Source organism: Plecotus auritus (genome assembly GCF_963455305.1).
Source record: "Plecotus auritus genome assembly, chromosome: 4".
NCBI classification, from domain to species: domain Eukaryota; kingdom Metazoa; phylum Chordata; class Mammalia; order Chiroptera; family Vespertilionidae; genus Plecotus; species Plecotus auritus.
In genome coordinates this window covers 63006339-63022868 of record NC_137775.1, presented here as the reverse complement: position 1 = coordinate 63022868, position 16530 = coordinate 63006339, and the positions used below count along the sequence as shown (strand labels likewise).

General features: G+C 36.3%; 1 protein-coding gene across 1 annotated transcript in view; it reads right to left on the bottom strand.

Annotated features, from left to right (window-relative positions):
* Positions 1-348: 348 nt before the first annotated feature.
* The window catches only part of ELOVL4 (ELOVL fatty acid elongase 4), a 36892-nt gene continuing 20710 nt past the window's right edge, over positions 349-16530 (bottom strand). Inside the window, exons 2-6 of the mRNA XM_080664073.1 lie at positions 11161-11348; positions 10019-10099; positions 7099-7270; positions 5625-5752; positions 349-2765 (exon numbers count right to left, since the gene is read on the bottom strand). Coding sequence (XP_080520199.1) covers positions 2493-2765; positions 5625-5752; positions 7099-7270; positions 10019-10099; positions 11161-11348 — 842 coding nt within the window. The 3' untranslated portion in view covers positions 349-2492. The remainder of the gene's footprint in view (positions 2766-5624; positions 5753-7098; positions 7271-10018; positions 10100-11160; positions 11349-16530) is intronic.

The window sequence follows — 16530 nt, the reverse complement described above, 5'->3', positions numbered from 1 at the left end:
AAATGATTTACAAATAAGGACACAAGAGCCCCTGCCCCCACCCCTACCCACTTTATTTTTGGCACAAAAAGAAGCACACAGAATTTAAAAGTGTTAAAGCTTACATTTGAAATGACAAATGTAAGACTAATTTAGAAGAAAATATGTTTTGTGTCTGGATCCAAAAGCAACTAATTTTTAAAGTAAAACTATGCTATAATAAATTTTTATCAGAAATTGTAGACATCCAATTTCTAATTTCATTTCTTTTCTGCATTAGAAATTGTCAGCAGAATTTAGAACAACTGAATTGAATAAACACCAATCTAGTAGATAATTTACCTTATAATAAACTGATTAACAAAATGTCAGTTTTCCCATAGCAGTAGTATATTTATTGTGCTGGAATCAGGTAGCAGGGAACGAATAGCTCTGGGGAACCAGTACAGAACGTTCACAAAGATTTACAAATCTCTACTCATTACACACTGAGCAGCAAAAATACAGGTGCTGAATCCTCTTAGACCAAACTACTATATTTGTTGCAAATTTTCTATAATTTTCATGACTGCATACCTTTTGGGGGAAAAGTGTGTGATTTTAATGCACAATAAATATTTTATAGTTTACAAATATTCTGAAATAGTTGGTCTGCACAAACAGCATACATCCTGCACATGCAGTTTTGACATCTTGAGATACTTAGATTCATGCTTTTGTTTGGGGGGGAGGGAAGGTTACATTTTCTCTTCCCATAATGATTCCTGTGCAACACCCCTAACAATTTGACCTATGTAATAAGACACTGTACAACTTCTCTTTCTTAGTGAATTTCCAGTTGTTCATTTATATTACATGAAATACTTCATTTGTAAACAGCAAATTTAACTTTCTGGTTCTGACTACTCTCATTTTTATTCATTCTGTGTCTTAACAATTAACACCTTGTAACAATCAAGCACTGAATTTAATGATTTTTTAGCACCAAGGAGTCAAGAATATTGCACCAAAATGGGTTTACACTTCATATCCTATCTAATAAAAGGGTAATATGCAAATTAACCATCACTCCATCACAAAGATGGCGGCGCCCATAGCCACAAGATGGCGGTGTCCAGTCCTCTCAGCCCTGCCGGAGTCCCCCAGTCTCGGGGGGGAGGGGGAGGGGAGGCGGCTGCTGAGAGCGGGCAGCGTGAGCAGCCTGGTGGAATGCTTGCTTCATCGCCATGGCAATGAGGCAAGCATTCCACACCTGGCCCCAGATGGGCCTCTGGGCCGCGGAGAGCCTCTGGGCAGCGGGTACGGAGTAGCCAGGCCCCACAGAGAGCTACTGGCGCACGGATTCGTGTGCAGGGCTACTAGTCTAGTTAATAAATAAGATCTTGCAACTCTGTCACAAGAAAAATATCACTCCAAAATTAAACACATTGAAAGAGAAGAATAATTACATAGAAAAATTTGGTGTATGCCCATTTGTAAAAAAGCAAAAAAAATAAAAATACTAGTGGATTGGATAGTAAATATTAAGATCTACAATAGAGGACTCCTTGATTTTTTAAATTAAAATTTATTTAATTTTAAATGTTCTTTCCAACAGAAGAGGTAGGTATATTTCCACATATGAAAAATCGGTTAACAGCCGCAAATCAAAACATTAGAAGTCTGGTAAAAATCAACGTACTGTCTCCTAACAGGACATCAATGTAACTATTTATGATGTCACCAATAAAGACATGAGTTGTTTCATGTTCCAATCAGACAATAATCTTAATTTTCATAATGTATTTCTGATAGTCATAGAAATATTGAAAGGCTGCCTTTTCACAAAAACTGTTTCCCGCAGTGATTTGTGCCACAAGTCATGGTGACCTCTGGGTCGCCAGACAGGATTTTACTGTAATTCTTTCTTATTTTCACCAACACCATCATCATCAAGCCTCTAAAAGTCTACAGAGATCATCAGATTTTAAAAATTTAATTACAACCAAAAAGGTATATTCAAACCAGAGGTGGAGAGATTCGATCATTCCAGTCAGCAAATTCAAATGTGCAAATTTTAAAGTATCTGCATTTCCAGCTTTGGACCAGCAAATGTAAAGTAACTGATTTAATCAGTAGGTAATTAGTAATTTATCCAAAAAAAAAAAAAAAACTCATAAAGACTGTGTTTCTGTGATCATCGGACTGAAAAATAACTGTATATAAGATACATGAGAAATTTCATGCAATAGACAAACCATGTGAACAGAGGGAGAGCCTCCAAAGTCACATAACAATTGCTTTGGTCTGGACAACATGAAAGCTAATAAAAAAAATGTTTAAAATAAAAACTTCATAAATAAAACATCTGGGTATCATAGTTAACACTTTACTCAATCTAAAGGTCACTAATACATGGGAGCACATTTGCCATTTTTCTCCCCACCCCAAACCCTCATTTGCTTGTTTTCCCTAAAATTTTATCTGAAATGGGAGCTTCCTCACTGTCAACAACAGTTAAGACCTAGTTCAATTTACTCTCCTTTTGCTTTTCCATTTTTCTGCTTTTTTCCATTTTCTATCACCAGTTTTTCTGATTTGCTCACACCATTGGCTGAAATACCATTCACAGCTGTTTTTCCAGTGTTTGATTTTTTAGGCTCATTGTATGTCCGAATGTAGAAGTTGAGAAAGAGAAATATGAAGCTGATTGTGTAGGCAATCAAAGCCCAGTGCATCCACTTCGGGAAGGGGCAATCCGTGTAAAGAGACATTGCTGTGTGTCCAATGGTCACAAAGAACTGAACCTGGAAAACAGAAGCAAATGCATAGCAAACAACTTCAGAATCTTTTAAACAGCTAAGACAGGCCCAAATTCTGCCACCTTATCCAAAGTTTAATAGTTCTCTGGCTCCCACTCCTGGCTCTTGCTCATTCAGGTAGCTGCTCAAATGCCATCTCCTCAGTAAGGTTTCCTGATGACTAGAACTAAAGTGCCTTCACCTAACTGGCCATTTCAATCCCATTCACCAAAGGGTTTTTGATTTGTGTGGGTTTTTTCCCTTTATAAGAATGATAGCTATCTAAAATTGACTTCTGGATCACCGATCTTTCCACTAGTATGTAACTCCAAAGGGTAGGACACTGTTTTGCTATGATGATTCCTGCGTCTTTGGCACAGTATCCGGACTCAATGAATATCTGTTGGATAATAATCCTATATAATAAAAGCATACTATGCAAATTATCCCCTCAACAGGGAGTTCTTCTGGGAGTTCGACCAGGGGGCGGGGCTGGCCGGGGGAAGGGAGGGAGGCCCCAGCAGGCAGCTGGCAGCTACTATGGACTCTATCAGTGCACAAATTTCGTGCACTGGGCCTCTAGTGAATAATATTATCTAATGAGAGAGAATATCAGTGGCCTAAGAGAGTAAAGTAATAGTATTGGAGGCTCTTAAATTTTTGTGTTGCTCCCACATTTAAGACCGATTTCTTTCCACAAAATTGTCAGCAAGTTGGTATCTATAGTTTTAAAATGAACTTCTTACAAAATAGACAATAGGCTTTTGAATTAACACTATTCTTTAAAAGCTAAGATCTTTGGTAAAATTTAGTAGGTAGTTGAAAATAGTGCAAAAAGAGACAATCACTTTCAACTTGAAGAGTTTTTAAAAGGAGAAAAGCCAAAATTAAGATGCTTTTAATTAAGATGAGGCAAATCAGCTTAAATTCTAATATATTAATAAATGAAAGGTTCTCAAAATAAAAATTATGAATTTCATGGTGTTAACCAGTGTTATGTTTTTACAAGATTAACCTACATGATTATCTGTTGTAAGAACTGGAAATACACTACCCTTCATAAATTAACATCCTATTTGGAATGGACTTTTGTGGTTTCTCTTTAAGAATAGCATTATCAGTATTATTATATTAAATATTATTAAAATAATTTATTCCAGGTAAGCCCCAAATTTATATCACACTAACTACTTTAAAAATTTTCCATGGCAAGTCCAGATTTTAAGAACTTTTGATTTCACAATGGTTCTTGGAACTGGCATCACCGAAAAAGGGTGTGTCTGTGGGTGTGATTGAGTATGGCATCGCTCAAGGAGAGTCAGGTGCAGGCTCCAAGAAAATAGGTATCAATAGTTCATGATAGTTCATGTGGTTTTCGTAATCTCTTCATTTTCTTGGGACCACTTACTAATTATTAAGAGAAATAAATTACACAAACTGTATAAACAGCTTACACAAAAACTGAAGGAAGCTTCCTATAGCATTTTAATTACAAATGAATCCTTCACACCCAGCATTCCCCAAAAGTTGTGTTTCCTGTTTGGTTAGCCAGCTGTTTGGCAACTTAAAGCAGAGATGGATAATATTTCCAAATGTGATTTCACTGATAAAATTGTGTGCATGCTATGATTAAAGCAAATTATAATAAATTCCAAGGCTTGAAGAATACTACCAAGGTTGGTCTGGGTTTCCAGTTTCATTACTGGGCTAGTGCCTAGCTCTGAATGTTACACTGAAGCACCCAAATGCTATATGAAGTCCTACAGGGGTATGTGCAGAAAACTGTCTGCTCCAAAGACTAGTGATTGAAAATACCTAGCTCTGCTCTCCGAGGACTTGGTGTTGGAGAATTAAGAGGAGTTCTCCAGTCCTTGTTCCCCTCCTTTACCTCAACCCTTTCTTGGCTCTACGCCTTTTCTTCAACTTTTATTCTAAACTAGAGGCCCAGTGCACAAGATTCTGGCAGGCAGAAGCGGTTAGGGGCAATCAGGAAGGCAGGCAGGGGAGCAGTTGGGAGCCAGCAGTCCTGGATTGTGAGAGGGATGTCCGACTGCCAGGTAGAATCGGGCCTAAACGGGCAGTCAGACATCCCTCGAGGGGTCCCAGATTGGAGAGGGTGTCCATCAGCCCAGCCTGTGCCCTCTCACAGTCCGGGACCCAGGGGTTGTCCCCCTGCCAGCTTAAGCCAATCCCTGAGAAGCCGGGCTCGCTGCTCCTTAGCTCTGCCTCGGAGGCGGGAGAGACTCCCGCCATTGTTGCTGCGCTCACCAGCCATGAACCCGGCTTCTGGCTGAGCAGCACTCCCCTTGTGGGAGCACACTGACCACCAGGGGGCAGCTCCTGTGTTGAGCGTCTGCCCCCTGGTGGTCAGTGCACATCATAGTGACTGGTTGTTCTGGTTGTTCCACCATAATGGTCGCTGGGCTTTTATATATATAGATGTATGGGATTTGTTAACAACTACTGAAAACTGGAACAGCAAACAGGATGAAAAGAAATAATATTTTAAGTAAATATTTAAAAAATCACCTGAGAAAGAGTTATATTATTTTTCTAGTCATATATGAGTCTATGTACTTTGTGGTGTGCTTAGATTTTTACTCATCCACTTCACAGATATTTATTTGTAAAGAATATTCTCTTAGACAAGAGCTAGTCTAGTCTTTTAAAGACATTTAAAAATCAAGTGTCCGTAACCCATAAGTCTATGAACAGGTAGCTCAGAGCCAGGCAACCTCAATTCCCAAAGCTGGCTCACAGAGTTGAATTTGTAATAGAAAATTGTCAAAAATCACTCAGCACTTTACAATAAACTCAAACATTTTCAGTGTTGCACCAGAAGAAACTTTAGAACATTTAACTTACCATTTGCAACATGGTCAAGTATCGTTTCCACCAAAGATACTTCTGAATCCATGGGCCAAATGCAGTTAGCCCATAGTACGAGTACATAATCACATGAATGAAGGAATTGAGCTGGGCTCCGAAAAACGCTTTAAAAAAAGAGGAAATTACAAGATATAGAAAATTTTATTGGCCAATAAATTATTTGGATATGAAACAAACGAGTCTACTTTATTTCCTAACACTTAATCTTGAGTAAAGATTAGGAATAAAAGTTGTAAAATAGTACTACTGAAAAGCTTTCTCTTCAGATCATGCTAGATATTTTTAATGCTTACACTCAGGCTTTTAACATATAAAAAAATAGATATTCTTCAAATACAAAGGACTTTCAAAATAGTGAGCTTTCAAGTGGGGTACTCTAGTAGTTTAAGTGGGCCCCAATATAAAATTACCTATATTACTTTTCATCCTATTATTCTTGTGGAGGTGGGGGGGGGGAGTCATGGTACATATAATGGTTGAAGTAAATTTTCAAATGTCTCATTATTGCCTTTAGATGTGCTAATATAAATACCTACAAAAATATTTCTTAGGCTTCTAAGTAATTTTAAATGGAAAGTAGTGAGGTGAACTGTACTATAATGACTTGTACCATGGGTCCTCATCAGAGGAATGTAAATCATCTTCAATCTACAGGCATCTAAAAAGCTAGAGGCAGATCTTAGCCAAATTATGAATTCAGATTATCTTTAACATCAACAAAGCAATATACAGTAGGTCCTCAGGTTATGTCGGAGATCCGTTCCTATGGTGCAACGTAACATGATTTCACCGTAGTTGGAACCTACCTACATAAGCACCTACGTCACTCACATGGAGCACATACACAGCAGTAAAGAAGTGAAACAGTAAAAAAAATTTTAAAGAAAGGTAACAATTCCTGACCTTTACCTGTGGTAAATAAATAATAAAAAACATAAAGCACATATGTACATACGTCAAAATGACGGAACTTTTTTATAAATAAATGGGAGATGGCGATGTAACCATGAAACGATGGATGTTGAATCTGACGTAACCTGAGGACTGTCTGTATAATTTCCCTTGGGTAAGAATCACAGGCTGATTCTAAGGCGTATTTTAGAACAGGAGTGAGCTCTTGGCTTGAACTGGAATAGAGCCTTCAGACTGAGCTCTATCTTGATATCCTTTGGATGAAAACTACTACAACTGCTCCTCATCAAAATATTATTTTCTACATTTATAATTATTTTATGCTCACCTCTGGGGCAAATCTTTAGTTTTAAAGTAGTCACAGGCAAAAAGCTAAAGCTTTACTTTCTTCAAATTTCTTTACAATTAAATTAATACAGAAATAATCATGAAAGCAAGTTAAATTATGGACCAACTCAAATTCCCAGGTTCTTACTACTTTCCACCCAACATATTTACATAATTTAATAAATGCAAATATGTTTCTGAAAATGCTCACCTTGTCCCCCTGCAACCCACTTAATTCCAATCCACCACAATGTAAACATTGTACAGTGATGATATACATGAAGGAAAGAGACTTGGTTGTTTTTCTTCCTTAGGATAAAAAACACTGTGTCCAAATACTCAATTCCTTTAGATACAAAGTACCACCACAGAGCAGCAGCTATCTGTATAAAGAAAGAAAAAGCATATTATTGATACCATCATATAGTTTTCTACTCATTGTATAAAATTTTCACTACACAAAATGTACAAGGAATGAAATCATTTTTGCTTAAGTAGGTGTGAAATCTAGACATCTATCCATGGGGGAAAATGAGAAAGACAAGAGTCCAAATCTGTTTCTATTCTGTACTAACAATACAGAAAAAATTTCATGATACACAGCTGGATCCACGTGGTACCAAACTGCTGTAGTACCAAGAGCTGTAACTACATCCACATTGCTACGTTTTTCAATTTGGTAAAGAAACTGAGGTATTTACTTTGTAAAGGGACATTGCACTTCAATTGTTCATGCTTAGTCTATATTATACTTCATATTCCTGTAAGTACGTTTATGGATAGCAACCAGTCTCTGTTAGTGTCTCTCTCTCTCTCACTTTAACACATGCAACGAAGTACCTAATCACAGAAGTTTGCATTAGGCAGTAAAATCTTTAAAATGGTAGATTAAAATAAACAGAAACAACAAACATTTCCTAGGTCATAAATGTAATCCTACTTACATAAATAAGTCTTTTCTTTGGGGGGCTCTAATTAAGACACCAGATGGTACAGAAAGATTACTATACTGCTGAGATTAAGGAGCCAGGGATCCAGTGAGAGGTAACCTCTGTATATATGTTTTAAAATATTTTAAAGAATTCTATAATAATAGATGCCTAAACTCAACTTTTTATGTCAACTACTTTTTATGATATGGGCCCTAGGGAGTACATAACTGAATAAACCTTTGTGTGTTCAGGTGTTGTCTAACACCTTCATTCATAGGCTTAGATGTTTTAGAGGTAATAGATCTCTTCCTCATTTTATCCCTGCAGCTGTTGACATATCACAGGATTTGGTTGTTTGTTTTTTCTTTTGAAAAACAAAATTACATAAAGTGTGGGCCAAAGAGAAAATAAAACCTTTTATTTACAGGTTGAGAATTATTCACTGAATTTGCTTGAGTAATAATATGGTTAAAATAGGCTTAAAATAGTTAACTACTCACAGCAACACAATATATTTAATATTCACTATTATGTTAGTACCTTAAAATAAAGTAACCATTTTGGCGTAGTAAACTTTATCTAGAAGGTAAAAGATAATGTCTTATCCTTCCCCACGCCCCTCCCCCCCCAAAAAACTGGGCCTCTAAATTAGCCACTATTTATGAATAGTAATAAATAATTCCTATCTTTCATTTGTAAACTGTATTAGATATCTTTGAGTAGCTACATCAAAGTAAAAAGTGATACTTCTTGGCTACATAACAACAAATACAAAAACAAGTCACTGAGTAAAATATTTATTCTACTACACCTAATATTAAGAGGAGAAGAGACAGGGAGGAAAATTTCACATGCAATCTGTTGAGAATCTCTGGTTCTTTCTCCTCCTAGATTACAGTCTCACAATAGCTAATTTTTTGAAGAAGTGACTGGTTATGCAGGCCAGCACTGTAGTTTCACAATTACCAGGGTGGTATTTTAAAACTTTATCCTAAAAATATTAGTTTGTTGTTTTACCCAAGGGGTTTTTCTAAGTACAGTCCTAAAAGAAAGCAAGTTAAACATTTTTTCCTTTTCTTCTCCCTGAGGAGGTTCTCTGACAATATAGTTATCAGAAAAATATTTTTTCCTAGCCAAGAAATCTAAATAAAGTACTCCCCTCATTCTTCTCAGTCACACCACAGGTTTGATTTCCTTGCTAACCATTTGTTACATGACTACTGTTTGCCTCTGCCACTCTCCACAAGAATGTCAACTCCATCAAGGCAGGGTTCCCCTGTCTTTTCCCTGTCTTCAGTGCCCCTCACACTATCTGCATATGATTGATATTCAGTACATATATGTTAAATGAATAAAACGATTATGACAACCAAAGGGGTGATTTTTTTCATCGGCACATAAGTCTTCTAATAAGGAAATGAAGGCATGGACATATCATGGTAAGTACATTAAAGCAGTCTGATCTTGGATCTTGATGAATATTGCTATTTATATTATCCAACCCCAATTCCAAAACGCTAGTGTTTTCAAGGGAAGCTACTACATATCACACTATTACTACATACATATATTACATGTAACATAAAACGTATTAACATGTTTACCTATGTTTTATGTATACATATCTTTAAATATGAACCACAGAACACAAGAGCAGTTTGATAAATACTTAATAAAGTAACTATTGTTTTTTCTATTTGAGTAAAATGGTAAATTTATTAATGTAGGTGATTGGAAAGTAAAATATGATAACATTCTATTACTATTGGTTTATTTTTCAGCAAATATAATAAAAACTGGTCTATACCTATACAAATTGTGCTATAGTTAATTTACTAAACATTACATAGTTTATAAAACATTTGCTTTTCCTCAGACTTTCTTAACAAAAAATTAGAATCTCTTTATGAATTTCTATTCTTGACCAAAAACAGCAAAAATCTAAAATATCTTTACATTAAGCATAGAACTTTTTTAAAGTACTGCAATCTAGTAATCCAACACGTATGCACACTCACACACCAAATGAAAAACACTGTAGGTAAGAAAACAGATTTTTAATTATGTACTTAAAAAAAATAGCTTTATTGACACAAAACAATCCAGTACACTTCTACCATTATATAAAAGTATGTTTTTCACAGACTGGGGACTATAAAATTAGATCCTCTTTGACTGATTAAAAGTTAATGTACTTACCCTGACTTCATTAACATTATCAGAATAATCCACACTCTGGCAAATATAGCTATATCCTGCTCTATAGGATGCCGTGAATAACTGGAAAAAAAGGGAATAATATTTGGAGTAAAGTTTTAGTAGATACAGCATTTAAGAGCCCTAAATACCAATATGCAATCTTTGAAATTATTTTAAAAAGTGATATTATCTAAAATATTTCAAATGCATTAAACATTTAATGTGTCAGAATATTTACAATTTACTGTCTCAATTTATTCTGAAATTTAGAATAAATTAGAAATCACATGTCACTTTTAGACTGACATCAATTCTATCTACTTCATAATATTAAGAGAAATTTTGATTGATCATGCCTCAGATCTAAGAGTTGTATTGATTTTTATTTTTGATCTCAAGTGGTTTGTATCTAACAAATTAGGTAAAAAAGTTTTTTACCAAGTTGAGATTCTGTGGCCTAAGTTGTCAATTAAAGAATTTGCTAGTGCCCAGAAAAGTATACAATGATTGGAAGCAATAGTTATATAACAGTGAACTCATTTTACCTTCAGTCCAAATTACAATGACATTATATAATAGGATTTAATTTGAAATTGGTATTTTACATCTGCATAGTTTGATCGGTTATGAACCTGAAACTGCTGAGTAAGAATTATAAATAAATATGTGCAACTATTTACTGAGTAGTTAATATGTACTAAATACTATGCAAAAGTTACTTCACTTTTATCTCTGATACCCTAGAAGGTATGTATTTTCCCCATTTTATGGGATAATGAGTCTCAGAAAAGTTAAATAATTTCCAATGTCAGAACAAATCATAAGGTTTATTTTAGCACCCAGTCTGCCTACTTTAAAATTTCCTTTTAAACACCTGTCCTATACCTTATGTATGTTTTATATTTTTGATATCTAAAAATGAAAAATGTCAATTAAAATTTATTTTTAGAGCAAGCATGTCAAACTCATGGCCCATGGGCCCCATACCTTGTTTATTTGGCCCGTGTTAGCCTTTGAGTTTGACATGTTTTCGAGTAACTAAGTTACCTTGTGGTACAATGTTACAATGATGATTTTACATATTCTCTTTTTTTAATTTCCAATAACCCAGGGGAATTATAAAGTGAATTTAGTAAACATACCTCTCTGAAGATAAAAAGATTAAGCAAAACCATCCCAAAATTATAGACAATGAGCACTAAGCGCATCTGAAAAGGTTCTCTGGCCTTCATCCACTTTGGGCCCAGCCACACGAACAGGAGATAAAGAGTACTTATACAAAGCGTAGGCCATGGAGACTGCATTAGAGGCCAATTTTCCACACGTTTATCTACAGAGAGAACAAAATAACATAAAATTCATCAAACGATGTTTTATAAAATGAATTTTTTAGGAATTGTGTTTCAACTTGGTTTTTTTAAATTGACCAAATACAGATCGTTGTCCTGTGAGTTCCAACAAAAATACATGACATAAACAAGACTGAGTTCGTGAGCAGCTTTTGAAAATGAAATTTCGTTACATATGGCACACATTATGTTTTACAGAGAACCTAGAGAACAAAGACAAGAAATAAAGCTCACTGAAAATATAGAACAAACTTGGGATGAGATGAGAAGTTAATGAGACACTTCATAGACAGAAAAATACTTTAAGGAGAAACTTGTCTTCCACATTAAATGTGAAATTTATCAGTGCAATTTGGAAGCTGCTCCCTCCTATGTCTAAGACAGGAAAGAATTAGTACACTGAAGAGGTGTGGAGCAATGAAAGCCATTTCCTGGGATATTCCTGGATACTGAAGACAAAAGTACAGTTATATTTGGGATATTAACTTAGAGATCATTACAGGTCTATAAATTATTTAAATGGTAATCATCATATTCAAGACATTTTTCTAAAATTTTCCTTGAGAACATGAGTCTATTTTTTTACCCATAAACATAACCAATTTATAGCTTTTCTCTAAAACTATAAATCATTTACCTTACATATGTGTAAAAATATACATATAAAATAAAACACACTATTTCATTTAAAATGAATAAAGTGTCCTTAATATTTAAATATACATCCATGAATCAATTTTACAATAGTTCTGCCACAGTAAAATATTTCTAAGACAAGCATGAAAATGAAATATGCGGTTAACAAAAATTAATTTTCTAATACATTTTAACAAGATGTTGAAATTAATTTTTATATTTCTAAAAGTTAAAAAGCATTTAAAAGGTTGTGAAACTAATGTCTAGTTTCTTCTTGGTAATGCAAAGCATTTCTATGTTCTATTTTCAGGTATATTATATACTTTTAAAATAGTAAAAAAAAATATTCTACCTTTTAGCCAGTTCCCAAAGCTAACCAAAATAAATTTAATTTACTTACTATATTTCAAAATATTTTACTTAAAACTAAATGAATGTTTTTATATAATGTCAAAAGAATATAAGATTCAAGACATAAAACACAAGTGGAACAATATTTAATCACAGTCTCCAAAGTCAGGAAGTAATGTAATAATTATGGTTTCTACAAAATAAAGAGTTGCTATAAAGGTAGAATAGTGACTTAAAGAAAAACAAATATGAGGACAAGAAAAACTGATTTTACTTCATAGCTTTTAGGAAGCCTATTATCTGTCTATTCATGGAAATTATGGTTCTACCACTTAAATCAAAACGTATTCCAGACTTAAAATACTTAAAAGGACAGGAGAGAGAGTAAATCTCTCATAGGAGGGAGGAGTGGTTTTTTTGTTTGAAGACACTGTGTCACTATGGTCCTATCAGTGATTGTACACTTTTCCTTAATGTTGTCATTTTATCTTTCTTTACTAATATCTTTCTATGCCAAAGGCCCCCTTAAAACATGGGGGTACTTATCTATTTAGATCTTTATTTTTCTACATTATAGAAAAGTTTATTTTTCTACATTATAGAAAACCTTAAAGCCCTCTCTACTTCAGGTGACTAAAGAAGGAGTTGCTATAGTGTGCTATTCTTATCCATAAACTTGAGGGCAGGTACTGTTTTTTCCATGAGATTGAGACAAATAGCAAAAGGACTGCTTTAAGGAATAATCTAACATCATAGATCATTTCTCACTCTAATCCATACACAGAATTCCTACTGTCTTCATAGGATGTTCTGAACAATAAGTTAAAAAAAAATTTTTAAAAAATTAGAGAAATAGGTCTCAAAATTTCCAGAAATCAAGAATAAATAAAAATGTATTCTCTTTGATGTATACTGTGGGTAACCTGTACCATTCTCTCATTCAACAGAAAATTTTAAAGAGAAGACTAATAAAAAGAGAGTAGTAAGAAGCTGAAGATCTGACAATATAAAGCACTAACAGAAGCCAATAGAAGAGAGAAAAGGTGAAGGGGGCGTAGATAAGAATTAATAGATATGACAGAAATCATGCAAGACTCTATCAGTAAACAGAGTTTTCATGGCAGCTCTGCTACTGTGCATAGGGCACAATGTCTTCATGTCCTTCATCTATAAAACCGGATACAGGGGCAAACTAGATTAGTGCTTCTCCAACTTGAATGAAAAGGAAAAAAAAAGAATCACATGGGGAGGGAGGAGATGCTAAAATGCAGTCTCTGACTCAGTACGGCTGGGATGTAGCCCATTTTTAGGAAGATTCTGCATTTTCTAGAAAGCTCCAACTGAGGCTATGCTAATATTCCATGGACCAACTTTAAAGTACCAAGAAACTAGGTGATCCCTTAAGTGTGTTTTTTTTAACTTCTGAAAATTGTTACTTTTTAAAATAATAATTAGGAGGAAGAATGGAATTGAAGGTGAGGAAAAGCAGATCAAGAAAATAGGCAGTTTTCACTGATCAGGGACCCATTTTGCACTGCCGAAGTACCTGCACATGTTTCTGTTCCATCAGAGCACTCATCACCTTGTTCAGTCACCTAAGTTTAAAATGTAATCTCCCTGAAGGCAGGGGCTGGGTCTTTCATTCTTATATTGCAAGGCCTATCGAGGCGCCTAAAAATTTATTTAATGAATAAATGAAGAGTGGATTTTTTTCATATCAGTCCTTTATTCTCTATCCCTTCAGTGAAATCCAACTGTACATTTACTGATACTCAAGGTTTCTTCAGTGTACAACAACCCCTTCCTACAGCTATTGCCAGATACTCCTCTATGTTGGTACAGTTAACAACACCTCAACCAGGTATTTAGTGAGTACATGTGTGCCCTATGAGGCTCAATGTCTTTAATGCTTTCTCCAAGAGAAAAAAGGCAATGCCCTTACTTCTTTGCCCAACAATACAAGTCATGCATTCATGCAGCAACCACTTAACAAACCCTGTGTTCTGCCTATAGAAAGGCCACATTTCACACCAGATCCTTCTCAAATTAGCCCTTTCAGCTCTCAAAAATTCCACTTCCAATGATTACTATGAAAGTTGTAGTAATCGTCAGCGACCTGAACAACAGCATAACAATTCCCATCCTACGATATTTCCATGGAATTTCCCGTCTTTGCAGTTATTTGTGTCCTTCTGAATTTACTTGCATTAGTATTTCATTTAGTACTCGAACAACATTCAAATGCCCTATGCTTCTTCTATATGTTCCCTTTTCCACTAAAAAGAAGGACTGAGTGCATCACAATAGTGTTATACAATGATATGAAAACTCACTATTACTAACAGGTCCCCTCAAGTCTTGAACCAAAAAAATAAAAAATAAAAAAAATTGTAAGGAAAATAATGAGTACTGAAGCTTTATATAACTTGTATTACCTTAACATAATGAATTATCAAGAAGGTAGAGAGACTAGCCAAAGAACATATATACATAGCCCATGGCCACAGACAAAGGTCTGGTGAAGGCCAGGGGAGAAGGTGGGCAAAGAGGGAGAAAAATGGGGGACATCCGTAATAGTGTCAACAAAAATAAATTTTTAAAAATTGAATTATCCAGTTTTTCATTAACTCAAATGTTTAAATAACTTAATTGTAAATTATGTGCCCTATTCATTTAAGTTACACTGAATCCAAATATAGGTTATGCATATTAGAGTAAAAGAATATATTTTTCTAGTATGTTGTCAATATCCTAATCTTACACAGTTATGGGAGGGATCCAATACCATGAATTTATTAGTGGCAGGGGGAATTCTATTAAAAAACCCTGTCCCTCCTGCCACCACTATAGTCAAATTCTGTCATCAAGGAATATCAAGATTCAAATGACTTTTATGTAACACTAGTGGCCCGGTGCACGAAATTCGTGCATGGAGAGGTGTTCCCTCTGCCCAGCCTATACCCTCTCCTATCAGACATCCCTCTCACAATCTGGGACCGCTGGCTCCTAACCGCTCACCTGCCTGCCTGATTGCCCCTAACTGCCTCTGCCTGCCTGCCTAATCACCCCTAACTGCCTCTGCCTGCCTGCCTGCCTGATTGCCCTTAACTGCCTTCCCCTGCCAGCCTGATCTTGCCCCCAACTGCTCTCCCCTGCTGGCCTGGTTGCCCCCAACTACCCTCCCCTGTTGGCCTGATCTCGTCCCTAACTGCCCAACCCTTGCCGGCCTGGTCACCCCCAACTGCCCTCCCCTGACGGCCTGATCTCGCCCCAAACTGCCCTCCCCTGCTGGCCTGATCTCACCCCCAACAGCCCTCCCCTGCCAGCCTGATCTTGCCCCCAACTGCCCTCCTCTGCTGGCCAATCAGTGTCAAAAGCTCCGCCTCCTAGGCAGGCATTGGCTCCTCACAGTTGACCCAGATTTGGTTCTGATTGGTCAGTTTCTAAGCCAGTCAGCGTCTTTGGGCCTATCAACGGGGCCTAATGAGAAAGGCGGGGCTGATCAGCAGCCCCGATGGAGGCCTGGAGAGAAATGGAGGCAGGCTACTGGCCAGACTGGGAGAGAAAGAGAGAGGCAAGTGCTAATCAACAGCTGTCAGAGAGACTATGATCAGTCCCTGCTTCTCTCTTCAGGCCTCTCTCTGGCCGTGATTCACAGCCCCCTCAGCAGTCAGTTTTGGGGCACCGCGCCTGCAGCAGAAGCAGTCAGCACTGGGTTGCCATGGCAACTGAGCGCTGACTGCAGGACTGACTTCTGGTTGGTCGAGCCTCGGTCATTACCGGACTTTACGACCCAGGGTTTTTATATATTAGGATTCTTGGGAATTCTGTTTGAAAAGTTTTTTTGGAGGAGGTCTATATGGCACACATATAAACTGACTCTAGTCAAATTGTTTGTCTCATTTTGATACTTTATAGTATTAATAGGCTTATTAATATGCTTATGCCTTCATATCTTAGTGATTTTGCTCTTATTTTGAGCCTATCCTATATAATAAAGAGCTAATATGCTAATTAGACCGGACAACAGAAAGACCTTCCAGGATGACCTTCCAGATGACCTTCCGGAACGACCAGTGGGGGCAGGGGCGGGGGGGGGTGGCCCACGGGCCACGAGGCAGCTGCTGCTGCAAGGGTCTACTCTTGCATGATTTTCGTGCATCAGGCCTCTAGTTT